Source organism: Micropterus salmoides, unplaced genomic scaffold (assembly GCF_014851395.1).
Source record: "Micropterus salmoides isolate LMB-PRFRI ecotype aquatic unplaced genomic scaffold, ASM1485139v1 Ms_hic_scaffold_10, whole genome shotgun sequence".
Taxonomy (NCBI): Eukaryota; Metazoa; Chordata; class Actinopteri; order Centrarchiformes; family Centrarchidae; genus Micropterus; species Micropterus salmoides.
This window is the reverse complement of record NW_024040041.1, coordinates 23,314,503-23,337,014: the sequence shown is the minus strand read 5'-3', so window position 1 is coordinate 23,337,014 and position 22,512 is coordinate 23,314,503. Positions and strand designations below refer to the sequence as shown.

The 22,512-nt window shown below is 39.3% G+C and overlaps 1 protein-coding gene across 1 annotated transcript in view; it reads right to left on the bottom strand.

The window, feature by feature from the left end:
- The window catches only part of hs3st4 (heparan sulfate (glucosamine) 3-O-sulfotransferase 4), a 90,542-nt gene extending 68,289 nt beyond the window's left edge, over positions 1 to 22,253 (bottom strand). The window contains exon 1 of the mRNA XM_038703641.1: positions 20,967 to 22,253. Within this exon, the coding sequence (XP_038559569.1) occupies positions 20,967 to 21,562 (596 nt within the window). The 5' untranslated portion in view covers positions 21,563 to 22,253. The remainder of the gene's footprint in view (positions 1 to 20,966) is intronic.
- Positions 22,254 to 22,512: the final 259 nt, after the last annotated feature.

Genomic DNA, 22,512 nt, shown 5'->3' with positions numbered 1-22,512 from the left:
AACAAAAAGCACTGAAGTCATGGAGAAAAAGAGTCATGTCTGACTCTGTGGGTTAGCACTTACCCAGGGCAGGGGGCATAGCCTCTCTGATGTCAAAGTGTCTGTGCAACCCACTGTCTCATTATAAGTCAGAATAATTTGCCACCGCACCTCTGCAGATATTCCTCTGTGAACTTAAGAAGGCAAACCTCAGAAAATGTAAAAAATAAAATGTATTTCTTGTTGACATTGTTCTGGCTGTATTTATTAAGAAATGTAATACTAAATTTTGTTTTTAAAAGAAAACATTTGCTGAAATGCTGGAGAGCAATTAGAGTAGATTGGTTTGGAAGTAGATAAGTGTTTAAGGCAGTACTTCTAAATCCAAGCCCTCTAGGCCTAAAGGCCTGCTGATTTTCACTCTGAACATGTAATCAGGAAGTGGTTTACACCTGGGACGCCAGGTGAAGGCAATTACCTGCAATCAACTACCTGGCAGAATAGAGGCAAGCAGTGCTATGGGTCCTCAAGAGAGAGTAACAAATGGTTTTTACAATGAAAATAGTGGTGCACTGAACATGCTGTAACATTGTTGTTAAGGTGGTTTATAATGCCAGTTGTTTTTGAGGAATGAGGAAGGAGAAGGCATAATGCATTCTGGTATGCTGATGCCTGTTTGAAAACGTATAAATCAATGCATTCCTCTGTTACAAAAGGGTACTAAGAAAGGTATGACCGTACAATCTGTGAAAAGTGCAAACATTAAAGCTGACAATCATGGCCATACCATACATGAGAAATTCATACAAACATGTTACATGTAGACTAAAATATCCTCACAAAAGATATTTTGAAATAAATAGCTGCCATTGTGCCAGCATGCGATGATCCATCTGTTCAGATGTGACAATACAACACAACGACCGTGAAATAACATGAAGAAACATATGCACATAACAACCAAGGCAAATTACGCTATATATTATTAAACTCAAGGTGTGAAATTCCTTTCTCTGGCATTGCTCCATTGCTTAACTAATTATCATGGCACATTAATTTTCTAAACCCCGAAGCCTTTGTTGAGTTTACCCAATGTGCAGAGCGTGCATGTTTATTTCTGTAAAAATTAGGTGTACTACAAAACAAATTTAAGAGAAAGTAATTTGCTCTGAGCTGAGACAACATAGAGCCAACAGCTGCTGGGACGGCTTCATTTGTATTCTACAGATTGTATCAGAAATTTGGAAAAAATGTTAATTGGCAACAATGTACTAAGAGGGAGATATGGTCTGACATGTAGCCAACATAACAGTATTAAGGATGAATTATTTCAATGCTGAGAGTGAAAACTGAATGCCATCCTCAATCCATAGAAACACATAACAGATGAAAAAGATAGAAGTGAATGCTAAACATTTGCTTGGACAAATATGCTGGAGTACCTTTCGCCTGACACACTGAAATCAAAAGACACTACTTCCCCTGCATCCAACAGTGGACATGTTGACAAAGCCCTCATTTATTACAGATTCCCAGCCCGGCAAGCATGGCCCCAGCGTGACGCTGATTAGAAGGCTTGTACAAAATAAGCTTGAGAGCCCCATTTCACCACAAACCTATATTCATTTGGTTCTGCCAATTTATACATCCAGCTATCTAGGGACGAAAATCCAGCATGACATGAGAGGGTATTCTGCCCTTTTGGAAAGGGGGTTAATCTCTCTTTCTTTCATGAAGAAACCTCAGTCTTAAAGTGACCAGCATGTCTCATATGATGCAGCGGTTGAAACAATAAATTGAATTAAATAAACCCATTAGTTACAGCAGATACCTTCGCACCTATGCCCATGATACACTTTCATGGTAACTTGGTCCTTTATAAAGACCAGAGGACACAGCTTAAAATTGTAATGGCAAAGTGACCTTGAGTCAGAAACCATGTCCTTTTTCATAACTCAAATCAATTAAGACAGCCTGTCTGCAGCACAGCACAGCCCCAGTGTGTTCTGCAGGTGTTTAAAAGCAAATGTATGCTCATTCAAAAATCAATTCATACTTAGGATTCTGCCTCCTCCCGTCTTGTAGACATGAAACAAACTAGAGGTCGATTAGAGTAGAGAGCAACTATTGGGAGATTCACGATGGGCGTACTTAAAATGCATGGAATGACTAACCAAGTGCAGTTCACATGAACTTCCTTGTGGAAAAATTTAAAAGAGAAAAGTGGAAAAAAGAGGATCCTAATCCTGTAACTGACTCAAAACAAACTGGTATGTTTTTTTGACAGTTTTGTCCCTGATAGACTCCTCAATGCAAAACCCATGTTTTATAGCTGTAGTGAAGGTTAACAAATAAGACAAAAAGAAACTTTGGGGTGAAATGCACCCCTAACTGTGCAGCAAAGTGTCTCGGTGCTCCAGTCCCACATAAAGTCTTACGTAAATTAGAGAGAGTCCAATTCACAAACTTCCAGCACTAATAGCTGGACAGATGATAGGAGGTAAACAGACGTGCAGTGTGTAAAATAAATATATGTCCCACTACATTGTGCAAGTAGAGAATATTACTATGAAATTAAACAGAAACAGGTAGTTTAGCATTTTTGCAGCCCTGATTCATGGTTATTACACATAAACTCAACACATAAACAAGTGTTTCCGGGTAAAAAAGTCACATCATTAAACATATTAGTATTACCTTGCCCCTTCCAAACTACTAGCATAACACAAGCAAACCTCCCTCTGAGTTTTCGGCAGTTGAGTTGCATTTTGGGTAATGTATGCGGCAGGTCTTGACAAGGACAAAGAACGTGTGGAATGAAAAAGATGATCTCTGGTTCTGCTGCATCAGTTTTAATCATTTTGAATTAACTTGAAGTCCAACAACTTAGTGGAAGTTTCATGCAACACTGTCGTAGTACTCTTCCTTTTTTAAGGTATGGTGACAAAAACTACTTGGTAAGATCACCCTAATATTTAGGGTTGAGCTTGGTCCCTTGCACACAAAATCTAAAAATTTCAAGCATTTGAACAAACCACTGTTATTGTTTCTCTGGTAAGTCCCTTATGAGCCTCTGGATCCCTTAAGCCTATGTATTCAGTGTTTGTTTATTTTAAGACTTATGACTACATGTGCTACCTAGGCATTCCACATTGTGATTATCATCAGAGTAAGTTAGACTACTCAGATGCCAAATGCAGCATAGTCAGTCAGTAAGCTGCGGGCTTCACCTGAGCCCTGTTGTTTTGATCTTCTAATAATCGTACAATGGGAAGTCATGCTGCATTGGCAGGTCCTATTTTTTTGCAGTTATGAACCACTGACCGGGTTGGGGAGTAACTTGTTGTATGTATTTTCGTTACGTAATGTAATTACAAAATAAATTCAGCTTTAACCCAATACAGTTACTTGGAAAATGCTTTGTTGCTTGTTTTTCATGTACACAGTGTCTTCCATTGCCATTTACAGCCAGTTTAGTAAAGTTTGATGCTATTCTGAGGCTTTTGATTGGTTCTCATGTTTGAATATGCAGCGCCACCCGTCTGCCTGTTAAATTACCTCTTAAGCTGTCTTTTTAAAATGGTTAACATTTGAAAACATTCACTAGAAATTTAGAAAAGTAATCAAAAAGTAATTAAAGGTTAAGTGTGCAACCAACTGTATAGTCTGTAGCCTGCTTGACACTCCTTTGAAATAGCCATCTGAAAATGTGATTCCCCTAAATTTCCTCTGTCTGGAGATATTGTGGAAATGAAAATAAGCGTCCATATGAGGGATGCGGATCAAACACTGGAACACACACAGTGCAGCACATGCTTTGTTGCTTTGCTGAGCTAACCAAAGAACATAACAGGCAGTTTAAATTTGGTCTTGGCACGTTAACGCGTTATTATCGTGTTAACGCATTAATTAATTACCGCCGACAATTATTTTATCGCACGTTAACGCAGTTTCTATTATTATTATTTTGAAAGTTCGTTGCTCACTGGCTTTGAATAAACATACAGGAAGGGTGGGATGTTGATCAGCCTGCAAATCATCCACCGAAACAAGCAATGGAGGGAGGCTTCAGCAGACTACGTTGGATGCAGCATGTGGGATAAGTAGGACTAATGCCATAGCGAAGTGGATAACTACACACTGCATGCTGAGTAGTATTGGGGAAGATGTCGATCATAGAAACGTTCTTAAAATCCCAACGTAGTCGCATAGGGTTGCTCTTTGCTCCGGTGATCAGACAAGGAGACAAGCGCTCCAGTAAACAGAAGGCGCTCTGTGGATAGTAACCATGGAAACGGCGTCTGTGCGCTACACAGCTGTAGCCTATAATTTTAACTTAAGTTAAATAGGCTACAGCTGTGTTGCGCACAGACGCCGTTTCCATGGTTCCATAACTTTAGCTGATAGGCCTTCATCTAGTTTTGCGGGGATGCTCTGCAATGCGAATTCCCTCCTGTTGATGTCCTATTTAGTAAACAGTAATATATTCTGGAAACTCTCACAAACAGCGAGGCTCAGTTTCTCTTCCAATGATTTGTGCTGTGCATCGCGTACAAAAAGTTCAAGATAGATTTGATTTGATTACATTAATGTTTAAGTTGAGATTTACAAGAAATATTTTATTGCTACTGTGTAAAGGGAATACTGCTGGTTCACAAAGACCACGCCACAACAATGTGTGATTTAGAGGTACATGCAAATATGGAATGCATGGATGATGGATTAATGCATGATGGGATGATGGGATGATGGGATGAGGGATAAGGGAAGCAGGGATGAAGGGATGATGGGATGAGGGATGAAGGGATGAGGGAAGCAGGGATGAGAGGAGCAGGGAAGAGGGGATGAAGGCATAAGGGAAGACAGGATGAGTGGATGTGTGTAGGGATGAATGGATGAAGTGAAGGGAAAGGGAGGGTGGGTCGAGTGTTCTGAAACAATCGTGCTGTTAAGAATGTGCTGTTGAATGTGGATCGTTGTCGGTCTTGCATCGAGCGATCTGAAACAAGCTTCCTGTTAAGTTTGTAGTGTTGAGCGTAGATTGTTGTCTGTCTCGCATCGAGCAATCTGAAACGAGCAAGGCAGGCTGAGCGAAGCGGTACATGTAGCCTTGACAGGTGATTGGAGGTGTGGCTGAGGTGTGGCCCCGCTCCCGAACACAAGTTAACAACTTAACTTCACAACTTTATTTGTTTAATGTGTTTGTAAACCACATGTTATTGCACTTTTGCGTGTTTAGCAGTACATTTAAATTAAAAGTGCGCAATACACCACTTTAGAATTCATTATTCAATTTTGTGCATAACTATTCGATTTATTGCGACTAATTGCAGAAAATCATGTGATTAATCACGATCGTTGCCCAGCACTATTTTAAATATTATGTCCTATGTTCTCACCTAAGACAATGCTCCAATGCGAAACATATTTGCCGACCCCTGCTGTATGTTTGTTGTTATTGTTGTTGTTGTTCTTCTTCGAATGTACGTAGTCAACATAGTCATGACTGGCTACACTGCCAGAATTCTGCAAGAAGAAAAAGTGACTTAGTGATGAAACATGCTCTGTAGCAGTTTGTCCATTTTTGGCTACTGTAGAAACACGGCACCGCAACATGGTGATGTCCATGTAAGGGGGACCCGCGGTTAAGTAGATAGAAATGATTCATTCTAAGGTTATTACAACATAACTGTTCATTATGCAAAGTTTTTACACACCACTGAAAACATAGTTATGGATCTTATATTGCATATCTGTCAATAGATCCTCAGAAATATTACACACTGGACCTTTAAATGTAATAAGTTACATTACTTTGAAAAACTAATTGAAAAGTTACACTACTATTCCATTTTAAATAGGCTTGCTTGTAATCGGTAACCTATTACATTCCCAAAGTCACCTTTCCAGCACTGACCAGTGATGTACAGACAATTACCAATCAAATTCTTATACCCAAGAAAAAGTCTGAATTTGATTATTATACAGTTTCTAAACATATTTCTACATGAACATTGAGGAACAGGTAATAGTGGCAATACATTAACACATTTTGAAGTATAATGCATCCAATGGGTGCTAGGGTTTAAGAAGGCCGTGTTTTGGTAGCAAATAAAGTTGTTAGCATTATATGAAAAATGACTATGTTTTAAATGATGTGATTGTAACTGTGTTGTTTTTATTTTGAAAACATGTATACACAGTAAGTCACTTGACAAAATACTTTGTGGCGTACAGTATTTATATATTTTGGTGTATGTAAACATGGTTTGTGAATGTTGAATAGAAAAGAGGATGTGAAGACCCAAACTAAATTCTCCCCATTATCCCTGGGGCAGCACTAAAGCTCTATTATGAGCACTGTTTCAACTGAAAGTGTTACCAATTTTTCTCTTTGTCTGAATGACAATTCATTGTTGATTGTATTATGTGTGGTTGTGTAGTGCATTGTGCATAGAAGACAATATATCACACATATCAAAAAGCCCCACAAGGTAAGAGTTGGCTCCATGGTTGAGAGCAGGTAACAACAACCTTACTAAAAAGGCAGAACACGTCAGCTCTCTCCTAAATCTCTAATGCCAATAATCCAAATTATCCTGGGAAAACAATCACTGCTTGATACTGCCATTAGCAATTAGCATAATCCCTAAAAGTATCCTTTTGCATTTCATTGGCTTAATTCAAATCTCAATGGAGTTTGGCAAATGCCACATCTTGTGTTAATGACTTTGAACATACCAAACGCACTGAGAATCCTGTTGGCGAAGATGTTTCATCACTGAGTTATGAAATCAGGATTTTAGTGATTCAAGATTTCCTCTCCAAATTGCCAGTCGATCCAGCTCGGCAGCATCCCTACTGTATGTAAGAAGTGTTTTGAGTGCAGTTTACACATCTAATACTCAGCTCATAACATTGTTTCACACTGTGCTAAAATTATTCTAACGGAATACCCCATGGTGATTTGAGGGAAAGAAAGAGCATGAATAAGTAAACAACATAAAGCGATGAGAAACTTCAAAGGCGATGGGACAATCACAGCAAACAAGATCCTGGAAGCCAATGAATGTGTTTGTCTTTGTTTGTGACAGTGACTCAGGGGTGTAAACAGAGGAATTAGCTCGCACCTCCGGAGTCTCAACATATCACCCAGCCATAATTGAATTAAGTCTGTCAGGTTGTTGCTGAACTGTAGATGCCATGAAGAGCATGAGATGCATTTGTTACCAAAGATCTATAGATGGTCCAAACTTTTAATCCCATCAAACCCTTGAGTAAAGTTGATTGGTGAAAATGTGAATCCTGTATAATGGCTGAAATGGTATCTCTGGTTAGCAGCCAGCGTCAGATGCTGATTTCTGTGTTTCACAATATGGCCAAGGTTTTCTTGAAAGCCATAGCCGCACATTGCTGCATATGTCTGCTGCATAATGGTCATATGATAATGCTGCCTATACTAGAGGGAGAAGCCAACATTTTCAACCCCCATCCCTCAGCATAAATACAACTGAAACACCTATCAGCTCATGGACACACATTTGAAACATACTCCCAGCAGTCCCTGTATCTTGGCTTCATGACCATTCCTGTCAGGGTTTTCCTTTTGACTGAACAAATGCATCAGCTTGTGTCATGAGACCACATCCCTCGCAGCCAATAAGGAGCATGAGCAGCACAAGTGCTCCAGGAGATGTGGAAGGAAAATTGGAATCTTGACAAGTATGATTGACATGCGTATTTGTCCCAAGGTAGTCTTATTTGCAGAGATTTCAAGACGTCTGTAAACCAGCATTCTGCCGAACAGAATCATTGTTCCTCCAGACTAGAAGCGCACCACGGGAATTCTGTTGCATGCAAATAATCTTTTGGGAGAGATGAATCCCTTTGAGCATAAAATGACTTCAGCTTATACTTTATTTTGGGTCCAAAATAAATAATTTAGCAGATGAAGCTATGTCTTTCATTTTCAGACAATCTGTCCATGTCGTGGAACACAAATACAAGCCTAAGTCCTCCCTTCTATCCCAGTAGCAACAACGGAGAAGGCTGCTCTGTATTTTATCTGGCTCTTTTGATGGACACAAAAATAAAGTGGATATGAGCCTTGATGGTGAACCATAACCCACGGCCACTTCATAGCAATGGAAGAGGGGGGAAAAATGTGAATTAAATTCTAACCATAAGTAAAATAGACTTCCACTTGAAAGCATCAGAGTGTAGCAACAGCAGGGCAAGAGAAAGAGATGAATGTGTGTGAGAGAGAGGAGGAATGCACATGAATTCTGAACACGACCAAAGGCAGGATGAAATTGGCTATACCCATTAACTGCTCAAGAGGTTTTTTTTCTCAATATGCAAAAATTGGAGCGGTATTACTTCTTCCATAATTCCCATGTTACAATACCGATTGGTAGAATAAGATCAAACCATCTGTAATCCTGGAATGGAATGAAAAAAGGAGCCTCTATTCAGCCAAAACAAAACACCACTGAAAGGAAAAACCTCCTGAAAGGTAATTCAACACTGTGCTCTGTACAGTATAAGTTGATACATCGTATTCGGGTATGTGCTGCAGAAAATATAAAACCTGGAGGATAGTGTTGTAGTGGTTGTACTAATTACCTGTGCTGATAGGTACAGCTTCATGGATGTACTTGTTGAAATTCAAATCTGTGGTGTATTAGAAAAGTAAAGTTTCACCTGAGAGTTCAATAATTCATAACCTGATAATGTTGATACCTTCTCATAAATCTGCGATGGTCTAGCTGCAGAAAAAGGTGTTTAACTAGGAAAGTGCTTCTAGTGCAACCCTGTCTCCTAGAAATTCCATTTATACGACTAATTTGTAAAAGCTATTTGCTTGCATTTAGCAGGAAATGTATTTTGCTGCCTGAACAACATATTTTGATACATAATGAGGAAATGTTTTTATTGAACATTAATAATCCTTTACTGATTTGGCAGTACCAAGACAAATATTAGATAAAAAGAGAAACTTAAAATAAAGTAGATAAATTAAGTATATAAAATAAAAATAAGAATAGAATAAAATAGAAAAAATACATGATACATGGTGTACATGAAATGACTGGTGCAATACTGTCTCAAGCAAAGAGGCATAGCAGTATAACAATAAGGCCAGCTGCGATTGGCTCCAGGCCCCCCGCGACCCAGTACACAAAATAAGCAGCTGATGATGGATGGATGGATATGAATAAGAAGTGACACTAACTAACAGTGTATGTCATTTGTTGAGGCCTTGGTCAGTGCTTGTAGTGGAAAAAAAGAGGTGCCAGTAACCTCCGCACTATCCTTAACCATAAGATGAAACTAGTAAATATTATAACATTAACGACATTTTCTGCACCAATTTATGGATTTTATTTATTTGAAGGGAAACAAAATTAAGGTGACAGGTGACAATTCAAAATATAAAAATATAATAGAATATAATTCAGTAATAAGCTTTTGGACAATGCACATTTGTTTCTTCTATATTTCAGTTGCATTGCATGTTTTCCTATTGTGCATTGTTTCATTTGTTATTCAACATTTCTTGTTGCTGTTTTTCAGAACATTTTTAACAAAAGCTTTCAAAAAGTGATGGAGAGACACCTATCTGTCAATACTTTTAAATGTCCCGCCCCACCCAGGCTGTGATTGGAAGGAATGGAAAGGCACCCGAGCTTCTCTTCTCCCTCGTCTCTCTCCGCCGACGGAGATTAGCAGGCAGGCGAGAACGGGAACAGGTGAGCGTCACATAGCGCCCAGAGAACCTAATATGGAGAGGGCAGAGGAGAGTACCGGCAGCTTGGGAGAAGTCCCGATACGCAAGAAAATGTCCCGGTACACCAAAGAGTAAAATGTTGAGGTGCCGGTACTGCTTACCCATTTCAAGCACTGGCCTTGGTTAGATATTGGAAAAGGCAACACTACAATAAATCATCCTAACCTTAAAGGAATTGTTTGACATTTTGCGAGTTAGATGATCAACATCACTCTCGTGTCTGTCCTCTAAATATGTAGCTGGAGCCTGATGCCAGTTAGCTTAACGTAGCACAACAGCTGAAAATGGAACAAAATTTACCAAAATTTACCAACCAGGACTTCTAAAAGCTCACTAATGCACTTTGTTTAGTCTGGTATTTACCCTCCTGTAAAATGGCGATTTTTTTACACTGGTATGGATTAACCCGACCACATGTAACATGTTACAAGGCTACGTTGGGTCACATTGGCCTGCAGTCCGAACGCAGCCTTAGTGTGTTAAATAAATTATTATAATGAATCCCCTGAAGGTTTACAATGGATATCTGGCCTGGGACACCAACATATCCAGAAATGTCTTTGTGAGGGACCATGCAGTTAGGCATGAGGAGTCAAGAGGGAAATTTAAAGCAAAAGGGTTTTATTTACCAAAAAAATCATTACAACAAAAGATAAAGTTTTGGGCCCATAAAAGAGGTCAAATAAACAAACAAACTAAAGCTCTGAACATAAGAGACTCAAAAATACAACTGACCTACTATACAACAAACAAAGGGGACTTATATATTGGCTGATCAGACCAGTTTTGACACACAGGGGAAGACTAACAACAACAACACTACATCATAACTGCAAACACAACAAAACTTATGTAAAAACTTATTCCAAAAGAAATGTACATTTACTTAACCTTAACTCAAAAATACTCAAATATAATATAAATCTAAACCCCAAAATATTTAAGGAGAGAATAAAGCCACCCCCCAGACATAGCAAGCAGTGGTAGTGTCCAATCAGGCCACCTCTCCTATAAAGCTGCTCCTGCTCCGAGCACCAACCCTTTAAGCCAGCAGACTTCCTGGATCTCTCCTGGGTGTGGCATCCAACACTGGTAAGCTCAGAAACCAGAATTATAACAAAATGAAAATCCAAAAGTAACTAATGGTGTGTGTTCCAAAAGATGCTTCTGTATAGTCAACTAAAATAAAGTATGTGAAATAAACTAAGTGTCCTGTAAGTTTATTTGTAACCAAATAAATATTTAATGTGTATGAATGTATATAAACCAATCTTAAAGAACACAACAAACTCAGTGCATGAGGTTACCGCTCTTCATCTGGTTGTGAGGCCCTGGCTGTGGCCATCACAGTCTTGCATATTAAAATAAATGAATCAATTTCCAGTAAATAAAGAAACGCATTAATACATACACAAAGTGCATACTATTAATGATTTATGTAACTTGATGCAATCATATATACATTTTTCCATACAAGAGACCATTGACAATGTAACTACATTTATATCAAGTGTAAAATATGCGGATGTGCAGTTTTACCTTTGAGATTGCACAGGCACTCATTGGTACTCCACCATTACACTTGACAATCAGCTGCATGTTTGATAATCACAGAGGAGTACCTTTTTAGAATGAGAAGTCACTTTTCGCTCATGGACAAGATGACTCCATCATATTGTTGATTCAACAGGGTGGACAGGAATAACATGGAAGTGTAGAGGGCTCATTGTTCAATACCTTTATTTATATGCTGCTGTGTGTGAGGTAGAGGCTGCCCGTTCCAGATGTAGGATATAATGAGTTATATTCTTGTGCTATGCGGCATCTAAAGAGATGCTCAAACAAGAAATAAACATGATTGCTCCTGTGGTAACTGGATCCTCAGAGCTCCATGATGCTCGGGAGTTTAATCAAGTGGAAAGAGGGTGGGCAATGAGAAAGACTTTACTAAAGCGGTCCACTCTCTAGACAGCACAGGGGTATGCTGCTAATTAAAAAGTTTAATTCCACAACTGCAGCACTGGCATCAGAGCACTCAGAGGTGCGTCCTTGTGAGTCTTGGCATCGTCTTATCAGGCGTAAGCAGATTCTGCCATGTTGGGAAGGAGCGGGACAGGGAAGCACTGCAGCAGCACACAGGCCCAGCTGGAAGAGATGGCATCCTGCCTACTCTGGGATCAGGCCCACCTTGCTCTTTCCCATCTAGCCACTGAGTGGAGTCACGGGTTCCCAGTCAGGTGGCAAGAGTCAGGGGCTAAGCTGCCCATGGAGCAGCTGAGAGACGGAAAGCAGGGCTAAACAAGGGATAAACACGGGATTTAGACTTTACTGCTGCTGGGCTTTGCAGTGGATCCATGTCTCCATTACACACCTCCCATTACCAGGTCCTGTCTTACGACCGGAGGTTGCAGGTACACTAAAGCCTGTGCTGCAGTACACACTGTTCCTTCAATGTCCCATAGCAGCTGAATCAGACATGATACACTGATACTGCCTCCATGAATAGCCTTTAATATTTCCAAAAAAAAAGAGATATGAAATTTCCACAATGCAGTACAAAGAACAGATCTTTGATAAGGTGAGGAGTAAACGCACTCTATTGTATGACCTTGTTTGAGGTAAAAGTTTTGTAGCTGTGTAGGATCTATTGATTACAGCACATTACAGTTCACACAAAGAGAAAAATCCTTGAAAATGGCAAGGCTCATTGTGAGAGATCATTTTAAAAGGCCACATCTTATGAAGCAGTAAAGAAAAGATGACTGAAAAAAATCGGCAGCAAAAATAAAATAATTTTAGCGTGTGCTGGAATAAAAACAATGTCTACTGGGACTAATCACCATGAAGCTGGAAGCTTTTGCTAACTCGTTTCTCAGCACAGGGCCATGAAAGGATAAGAACACCGCTCTAAAGATTTATAGGCACATCCCTTCTGCTTTTATTGCACAGGGGGTTAAAGTGTCATTTTAATAATACAGAGATATTAGAGCTTGCAAACCTCAGTAAAACTTATCTTCTGGTTCACAGTTAGATGATTTATCTAATGTATAAATACTTGCCAGAGGAGACAAAGGATACACACAAAATGTTAAATGCAGAATCTGTGATATTCTCACATGTTGACCTCAGACATCTAAATTCTTCTTGGATTCTTAATCTTCTTGGATTCATTTTGACTGCTGTTTTCAAATCTCTTTTTATTTATTAATGCAGGTAAAACAGGCTCAAGATTTTGTGCAATACAATGAACGCCATGAAACTTCTTCAAACTAAAGTTTTTCAGATTATGACCGGCTTCGTCTTTTTCTCCTTAATACATGCTTTGAATTTAGTGCTGCCAAGCGCCGACTGTGGGGCTATGATTTTGATAAATGATGTATTCACCTCATAAACAGGTGATCTTGGCAATAAATCCTTTAACACTGGGTCAAACCCATAGAGTCTATGATGTTACAGAAGGTGGAAGTTGTAGTTTGTTAGCAGTAGGCTGACAGAGCAGTTATTGAGAAGACGCCCCCCTGTAACAGAGAGCGACAAATTCGTACATGATTGTATTGTCTTTTCTACTGGTTGCTGTTACCTTTGGGTATATCAAGGACATGCACACGGGTGGGCTAAAGTTGCCAAAGCAACGGGCCATTTGCCCCGAGCTACCTCCTGGATGAAAAAGAAAGTGTTACTTATGCTGTTGCGACTGCATAAATGACTAAATTAAATTGCCATATCTTCCAAACAAAATTACTTTTTGAAAGGCATGCCTCCACGGGACACAGAGATGCCCCCTGCCATGTCACATTGTAGCATCCAAACTTGGTATTGTTGCTGTTGAATGAGGGCTCTGCCGAGTCTTTTGAAGTTGTGGAAATAATTAATGATGAATGTTATGACCAAAGGGATGCCCTATCAATAAAAATGGCCACCTATACTTCTGAACAATGTGCAGATTGTCAGATTTACATTACGTCATGCTATGCTGGCTTATATCATGCTATCACAAATACTTAGAACTAGCGAGCTGGTTAAGATATAGTGAGAGAGAAAGAGTTGTGGGAGGCAGCTAAGGGGAGCGTAACTTCGCAGAGCTGGATTGAGACTACCAGCAGGCAAGCAAGTGAAGAGTTATGACAGATATGTCAAGCAATGTAATGTGAAGTATAGGCCTGTTTTCTCAGAAACTTTTTTTAAAAGTTGGAAGTATGCTAATAATTAACAAAAATGTTAATCAGTGATAAAGACACATACTAAATCTGTGAATGTGTTTCATCTTTAACATAATGTTCAAGACATTGCTTTTCTGTAGGTGGGTAAACCAAAAAGCTCTAGTTCAGAGAGCATTAAAGAGCCTGTTGATCAAGTAAAATACTTGTAAAGATGAATGTTGACGATTCCATTGGACGTTCAGAATTGAAATGACTGGAACTGTTGAACCGGCAAAGTACATAATACGGTACTTGCTATTTTAAATAGTAATTCTACCATGCCCAAGCTGGGGACAATGGCATTCTTAATTTTACTTTACATGATGTATACAATGTCAACTCATAACCATCTGAGTTCAAAGAGTTTATGTTTGAAGTTTGAATATTTCCATAAAGGCCTTTTTTCAGTTTAAAGCAACCGCCCTTCAAACGGTATGTGCACATCCCTGTAGTATTAGTGGAAGTCATTTGATGAAGTACAGTATATAAATCTTATACTGAGAAACTTTATGAGAGAAGTTTAATTGATGTCTTTTGGCCAATAATTGTGGGACTGGTTGTGAGTGTAAAACAATGAACAGGCTTGTTCATATACACAGATTAAATGGCTGGACACTCAAATGTACAAAAACGTACATGGTCTTCAATATGATACAATACAAATACATTTCATTGTGATTGAAAGCTGATTCAACAAGATTCTATCAGGTTATTTTGCCATCAGAGCTCTATTATTCTGTATTATGCCAACTTCTAAAATTATTAACAAAATCAATGCCACTGTCCTGTATATTTTACATTATTTTAGCACGTTTTGCATAATACAGTTCTTTAGTTGAGATTTCAGCCAGTGTTGTATATGATGGAGTATGACTTTCTTCCTTGTAGGATCGTTTTCAGGAAGTGGATGTCTTAAAGTAGGTACTATGTGTTATATAGACAAACATGCACCAAGAGCGCAAGGACACAGAGACAGAGTTACTGGAAATTTTAAGATCAGTGTTTCACAGCCATATCGATTTTTATGAATTTCACACAGAATTTGGTTCAGATCTGTGGTTCTGTATCGATGTAGCTGTATCTCTCACACTTGTATCGATTTTTTTGATAAGTATCAGTTCAACTTTGCACCTCTGGCAGATACACATACTGATACCAAAGCCTAAAGTTAATAAAGTGTGTATAGGTGTGTGTGTGTGTGTGTGTGTGTGTGTATGTGTGTGTGTGTGTGTGTGTGTATATATAAAGTTTAAGAATTCTAACACATATAGTATGAAATGTACTTTTTTTTTTCATTACCATGATTAGCATTTGCTCATTATTACAGAGCTGTCTGAGGACACAGTTGTGCTTCTACTTTAACAATTACTTAATTACATATTAATTACATATACGTATTTCTCAACACAATAGCTCCATATCGGGTCCTTTCAGTTTGAAGAAAGCCATTCTTACTCCTTGTGAAATAACTGCTTCCACTTTGCTGACTGTTCAGTTCACACATCAATGCAGAGCAGAATTCCATTGAGCCTCAGCAGATGAGGAACATCATGCCTCCTGCTGTATTATTTGACCATGCCACACATGCTTTTCTGGAATTAATCTGAAACAGACAATCTGACACTTTTTGGAAGTGTTATTTTAACAGTGTGTAAAGCTGATCCTGCTTATCTGCATGTTAAATCAAATAGTGCTTGATTTTGTAATGTAATAGTTTACCCATATTTAAATGAAAAAAAATATGTAGACCAAATTTAAATGCGAGTGATCATACCACATTTTTCTCCCTGTCTCAAAATTAATACATGGCACATTTTTTTCAGACAGTAGTTTGTTTTTACAACTGCTTTTTAGGATTATTTGTTTTTCTATCTAGGTTCTTGCCCTGGCAGTTGCTACTTTCAAACCCTATTTGTTAACACTAACGTAAACCATATTTGTTTGGCATTTTACACAAATAACAGAAATACCAACCAGTCAACTTCACTAATAAGTCCTCATTAGTACACTCCCTTACCAGAGTGAATTCCTGCTGAGAATGCTTACCCACAGCAGGCATAAATCGTCACATAGAATTGATAATCAATGACAATCATAATTTATGGCACACTAAAATATATGAACACTGGCACAGAGCCGGAGTAACATTTGCTGTATTGGTCATCATGCATCAGACTTTTCCTATTCCAGGATGGGCGTTTGCACCAGGTTGATGCATGCTCAAGAGAACAGATAAGTTAAATCCTTGCGGTGGTGGCTCATCCTCTTCAGTCAGAAATAGAGGCAACATTAGAAGCGCCAATTGGCTGTTGAAAGTCCTCTGTGTATGGTAATGATGGCACTACATTGCTAATTGCTTGTTCAAGTAAGCCCAAAACACACTGGAGAAACTGTCCAAGAGTGCTAAAAACGGGACAGCAGCACCAATCACCAATCTGGACCCATCTATGGGGCGCCATCATACCAGACCCATAATAATCTGGGAATCCTGATGTGAATATTAGATGTGTGCTGGATTTAGACATTGGCCTCTGTGTTTTTACAGGAGTCTAAAACCTTATTCACGCCACATCCAGAAGTGACCACTGTAAGAAATACTTTACAGACTTAATTTAAACTTGTCAAACCAACTCCAGCGTCCCAAGAAGACAAATTACAGCAAAAAAATACCAAAGGTCAGAAACTATTGTTTCTGTTCTGCATCCTCTTCAGGAACGGGACAAGTTTCAACATGTAGTCTGACATAGATTTTTTCCTGCTTAGTATCTTAATCTGAATAGTTCATTTTTGCTAAATTCCCCCAGCCGGGGTCAGTTTTCTCATATGGAGTATGCTATTTTTGAAGCACAATTGTGTGCAAATTAAGTCATGTAAAAGTTAGGGCTGTCCCCGACTAAGGATTTACAAAGTCAAATCAGAATTGTCAAGTCCTGCCTATAATCGACTCATAGTCGAATCATGTGTGTTTTTGTGTGCGACAATTGCGAGCCGAAGTTAAACTGATGCTTATTGTTGACCATTTTCTCTCTGTCTCTCTCTGTCTCTTGCCTGCCATTCACCGGTCTTGTGCAGAGTTTTTGCCGTGCTGCCGAGAACTGCATGCAAGTCGCGGTTCCTCGCGGGTCTATTTCAAGTAGCGGCTGTTTAAAAATGATATAATATTCTTTGTGTGGTTCATCAGCGGTGATAAATTACCCAAAAGTCCCACGAGGTGCGGACAACTCGGCACAACAGTGGTGAAGCTGTGGCTCTGTCTCTTCAGCAAGTGTTCCTCCTGCCACTACACACATACACGCTAAGCCTACACATGCGCACTGACAACCCAGGGTTAGGGTTACAATTTTATATTCATTCAGGCACTTTAAAAACATTTATTGAAATTTTTTTTTTCTTTTTACATGTTTATTTACAGCATTAAATGTTGAAATGTGTATTGTAATAGGATGTATTTTAACTTATTGGGAGAAAACTGGTAGATCTATATAAAATCAGACGTTGAGCACCACCATATCGCATAAATGGCATGATTCTTGTTTCGCTGCGAAGCTTCGACTGTGAGATTGACAGTCGAATCAGGCTCCGCCCATCGAAACATCGAATGTTCGACTATTTGGGGTCAGCCCTAGTAAAAGTAAGACTTTAGTGTATATAATAGTGTTGTATACATGTTTAATTTTTTAAGCCATTTTAGTTATTTTACCCCTATCTATATTATGATATTTATGTTATGTTATGTTTATGTTATTTATTTTTGATATCTTATTTTATCAATTGCCGATTGTAAAAGTGTGGTTTAGTCTGCAATTCACTGTGCATCCTCTCACACAACAACACATAGATTTAATCCTTCCAATAATGTTTCGGCTGCAGTTTTGTCAAAATAAATGACCAACTACCTTTTTTTTCATAATATCTTGAAACATGATAAAGTGCAGTTATAAGTCCTCTATATGGCAAACTTACAGACTTTACACATTACAAACTGACATGTAACTGCCTGTATTTTTTTTTTTTTATCCAGCAAGAGCCTGGCAGTTGCTTTACCTCCCAACACAGGTTGTCGAATAGGAGGGGACGTGCGCTGCTGCCTACATAAAAGAGCACATATTTCCCTTTTTTTCTTCCACTGTCACTGACATTTGACCATGTCAAACATTTGCCAAGTTAATGACAACAGTCCTTGGAGGAGCTGATTATTTTTGATACCCAGGGCTGATATGCTAAAGCTATAGAAAATTGACAACAAAAAGCATTTACGGTACAGCTCTCAGACAGAGAAGTGCATTTTTCTAAATGAGGTTTACAATGCAGAAAGGTGGAAATTAAAAGTTATATGGCATAAACACATGTTTATAGGGTCTAAAATACCAGTCTTTTTCAAGTGGATTAACCCTACTGACTCTTGACCTTGCACACAGTACTGCAGTGGCAGGCCTGAGGCGAGCTGAATGAGCACACTGTAGATTCTCACTTCATGGCAGGCTCTTTAATTCAGAGCACAAAACTCAATGAGACTTTCCTTCATCCTGTTTTCTTTCCTCCAGAGCATCACAAAAAGTAACAGCAAAGAAACCTCACAGACACAAACAATAACAACACAAACACACAATCCCAGTTCTTTATAAAACTCACCAAACCTGAATATGTGTAGGATAAACTGTAAAGGACAAATATCACCAGTCAGTCCAAGCTTCAAGTGCAGTAACACAGAGACATGATTCAATTCACTGTGTTGAGAACAGACTCAATGAGCATTTAAGTACATGTAAGTGCTTACAAGATGCCTTTGAGTTACTTTCCCCATATTTTGTGTATCATATATATCAAAATTTGGAACAGGTGTTACTAAGACAGGCCAACATTTAGGAATCACATTTTATGAGATTACTGGTCTCATTCAAATACACCAATGTCAAATGTTTGCAAGCATCTGTAACTGATCATAATTTCACTTCCATTAAGTGCACATTAGCCAGAGCATCACAGCCAGAGAAGAGTGATGCGGTATAATGCATCATTTAGAAACAAACAAACAAACAAACGTGGTCTGCATGAATTTTTATATCAGTGCCTAGTATCTGATATAGTGCCTCAACTCATCACTGTTTTTAACCATTTAACTATTCACTTGGCTTCCCATTGGTGCAAAATTTGTATGTTAGTTTACCCCCTGAACACACCATTCTGAGGTGAACGTTCTATACAGGAAAACGGCAGATATAAAATGAGAACTCCTTCAGGGATCTGTTTGGCTGAGGGGCCCTAAAACACATAAGCACACTTATTATTATTTATGTAAGCATGTCATCCTCCTGTCTAATGAGCCTTTCACCGTAAGCGTAATGAAACAGCTTGCATTAACACAGGCTAAATGAACAGCCGAGAGCTCCCATGTCTATGCAGCAAGATGAAAGCAGATGCTCCGAAAACCTAAACACCAGCGTAACATATCTGGTTCTGCGGAGAAACAGAAGGGACCTTGAGTCAGCGTCATTCTCGTCAGTTCATTGACTCCATTAGAAAATCTTGAATTCCCATGGTCAAACACGATTAAGTGAGAACAACGCCTAACTGAGCCATGACCAAATGACCATGAATGAACCCTCAAATAGATTTTTTTTTTGCTCCCGTAAACACGGCAAGGATAAACAGATTCTTCTCTGGCTAATAAACCCGGACACAAATAACTCTATAAGAACAAGCAGCAAAGCACTGAAAACAAGGTGTTTCCGAAAATACAGCACTATTCCGTGAAAGATTATATGACATTTAAGTAAAGGAGGTGCTCTGGTAAATGATGGGTTGAATGTTCTGTAGAGAAGATGGAGAGAATACTGACTGACATGTAAAATCAACACTGAGGAAATGCCAGGGAACAGAAGTTCTCCTTTAAATACTACAACATATTATAGCTGATCTGCAGACCAATACGTATCAAATAAAAATGTACTTTATAAAAGAACTCCTTCCCTCTGTTTTAATCTTTGAGCATGGCTGTGCATCTGTGTATGTGTGAGGGTGTATATGAGTGTAGCGGGAAATAAAACTGAGGGATAATGAACTGAACAAAAAGCCAATTTCTCTTGATCAATGTCAAATATGGCTTCTGGAAATAACCAACATTTCAGTAATTATTTAATATGAGCATCATATGGTTATTATCTCACTGTGTGTTGTTACAGGAACCGTCCGGGAGCACACAGTGGCTCTGTCAAAATACTAAAACATGGGAAATCATTGGTTTAAACAACTGAGAATCAGAGGTTTAAGAAAAGCTAAAACTATACAGTGGCACTCCTTTGTGTGTGTTTGTGTGCCACTGTGCAAATATTGTGTAACCCTGATAAACATCTAAAGCTCAACTAACTTACATCACTTTACATAGGACAGACAGACCTTTTTAAGACCACCATGGATCTTCAAATATATAATAATTTGCAATGTATGATTAAAAAAGAAAGTGAAAATTGTTCAACTAGGTTAGTTATAGGACAATTACAGAGTTTGAGCAATTTCTACAATTCATATGTACATTACTAACCACTTTCCAAAGCTGCTGTTCAAGATATTTGAATGAATGTGGCTTCAGTTCCAGGCAGCCAAGGCTTTTCATTGGTGTCACTAAAGGCAAAATGTGCAGAGCCTTGAAAGTTGCCTGAGTGAGATAATCCATTACACATAATCCTATCCACAGTGAGCAAAAAAAAGGGGGATTGAGTTTATTTTTATCAGAAACAAAAACTTGCATGTAATATTATAATATAGGCTTAAAAGTTTTAATTCAGTTTGACAAACTTGTAGGCTGAAATGATATTCACTGTGATTGATTACCTATCCCAACAGGTTTTAAGTATCTTGCAAATTGATTTTCCAACCTCCCACAAATGAATGAAGAACAATGATACGTGGAAAGTACGCATTCAGAAATCAGGTGCCTTTGTAATATATTCTACTAAATCAATAACGTTAGATAAGACTGGAATGGTAACACAACTCACCGGTACCAGTCCAGGCCCTTCTCGTAATTCCTGTCAAAGAAATGTGGCTCATTTCCAACGGCTCTGACGTCCGGGTGTACCCTGAGAGCCTCCAGCAGGGCTCTGGTCCCCCCTTTCTTCACTCCTATGATGATGGCTTGGGGAAGTTTCTTCTCTCCATAATCCATGCTGCAGTTCACCCTGAGTTCGCTGTCCGTGGTGCTGAATTCCTGGTGCTCCCTCTCCAGCGCGGTGGTGTGATATGCCGCCACCGATTTAGTTGGAGACGCCTGAGTCCTAATCCACTCCACTGTCCTTTGTTCGGCCTCAGCATGATCCTTTACGGTGGAAACCGCGGTGGTTCTCTCGGCCTCTGTGAATTCGGTAAAGCCCTGGGAGACGGAATAAAGTTTCTCCCTCAATGTCACAAAAGTTGTCTCCTCTGTCACCAGCCTCCCTTGATACGCGTAGTTCTCTTGCAGGGGGAACTGCAGCGAGTTGTAGCAGCTCATCAAGCTATAGAACAAATAGGTGACAGAGAGGGAGAGGGTAAACATGAATAAGATTTTCCGGGGCACTTTAGAGGTGAAAACCGAAGTGCTGGACCAAAATGCCATCTCTGACAGCAGTGATCCTCTCAAAGAAGTGGCCAGACATGTTTCCACCCCGAGTCTTGCATGGACAAAATCAACAGCAATAATCAGTCACTATCAGCGCTGCTCCAGCTAAAAAAGCGTGAAGCTGGACCAAACCAACCCAATCCAACCAAATCGCATATTTGTAAGGACAGCGGGAAAATATCGTTAGAATTCCGGAAGAATATCACGTCCCTTTGCGTGAGTATCGATTTCTTATTCCAAGGCTGACAGACAATGTCACAGTTTATTGGACTGAACTTGCAGATTTGAGAGGCTGGAGGTCTGGCGTCTTTCCAAATGAGCACCCTGGCTTGAACTGGAGTATGATGAACGAAATCCTGGCATCTTATGAAGAAGGGAGGGAGAAAGAAGTGTGTAAAGTAGGTTTCTTCTCACCAGCTGCTCAGCCCGAAGTCCAGTCCAGTCTGCAATACAAGAGTGGATTCACATCCATCCAGGCAACCTACAAATCCACAGAATCTTTCCAACGAGAGACGAATGGGCGCGCAATCTTTTACGCGTCTCTCTGTTTACTCAGTGTGGTAGAAAGTCGGAAGCCTTTGCACAAAAGCATCCGCTCTTCCCACCAGGCTGCTGATCGCCGTCCTCGCGCCTTCTCAGATTGGTAGAATCCTACGATGTGCGCAGAGCCACACAGCACAAGTAGTGCGTACACCCACTTTTTCCTCTATCCGTGCACAAGTAGGGCTATAAACGTCAGATTTCCTTATCTGAAATAGTCGTGTGGAAAGCTTCCTCTACCCATTCATGTGCCTACTTGCGGAGATGGAAATTACACCGTTGGGATATGCGAGAGCTTATTACATTGTGAATTGTTTCACACTGTCTAAAGTTCAGTATAAAACTCCAAGATTATTGTGATAGAAATTACATTTTACAGGAAGCTCATGTCTGCACCCTGCTGGTTT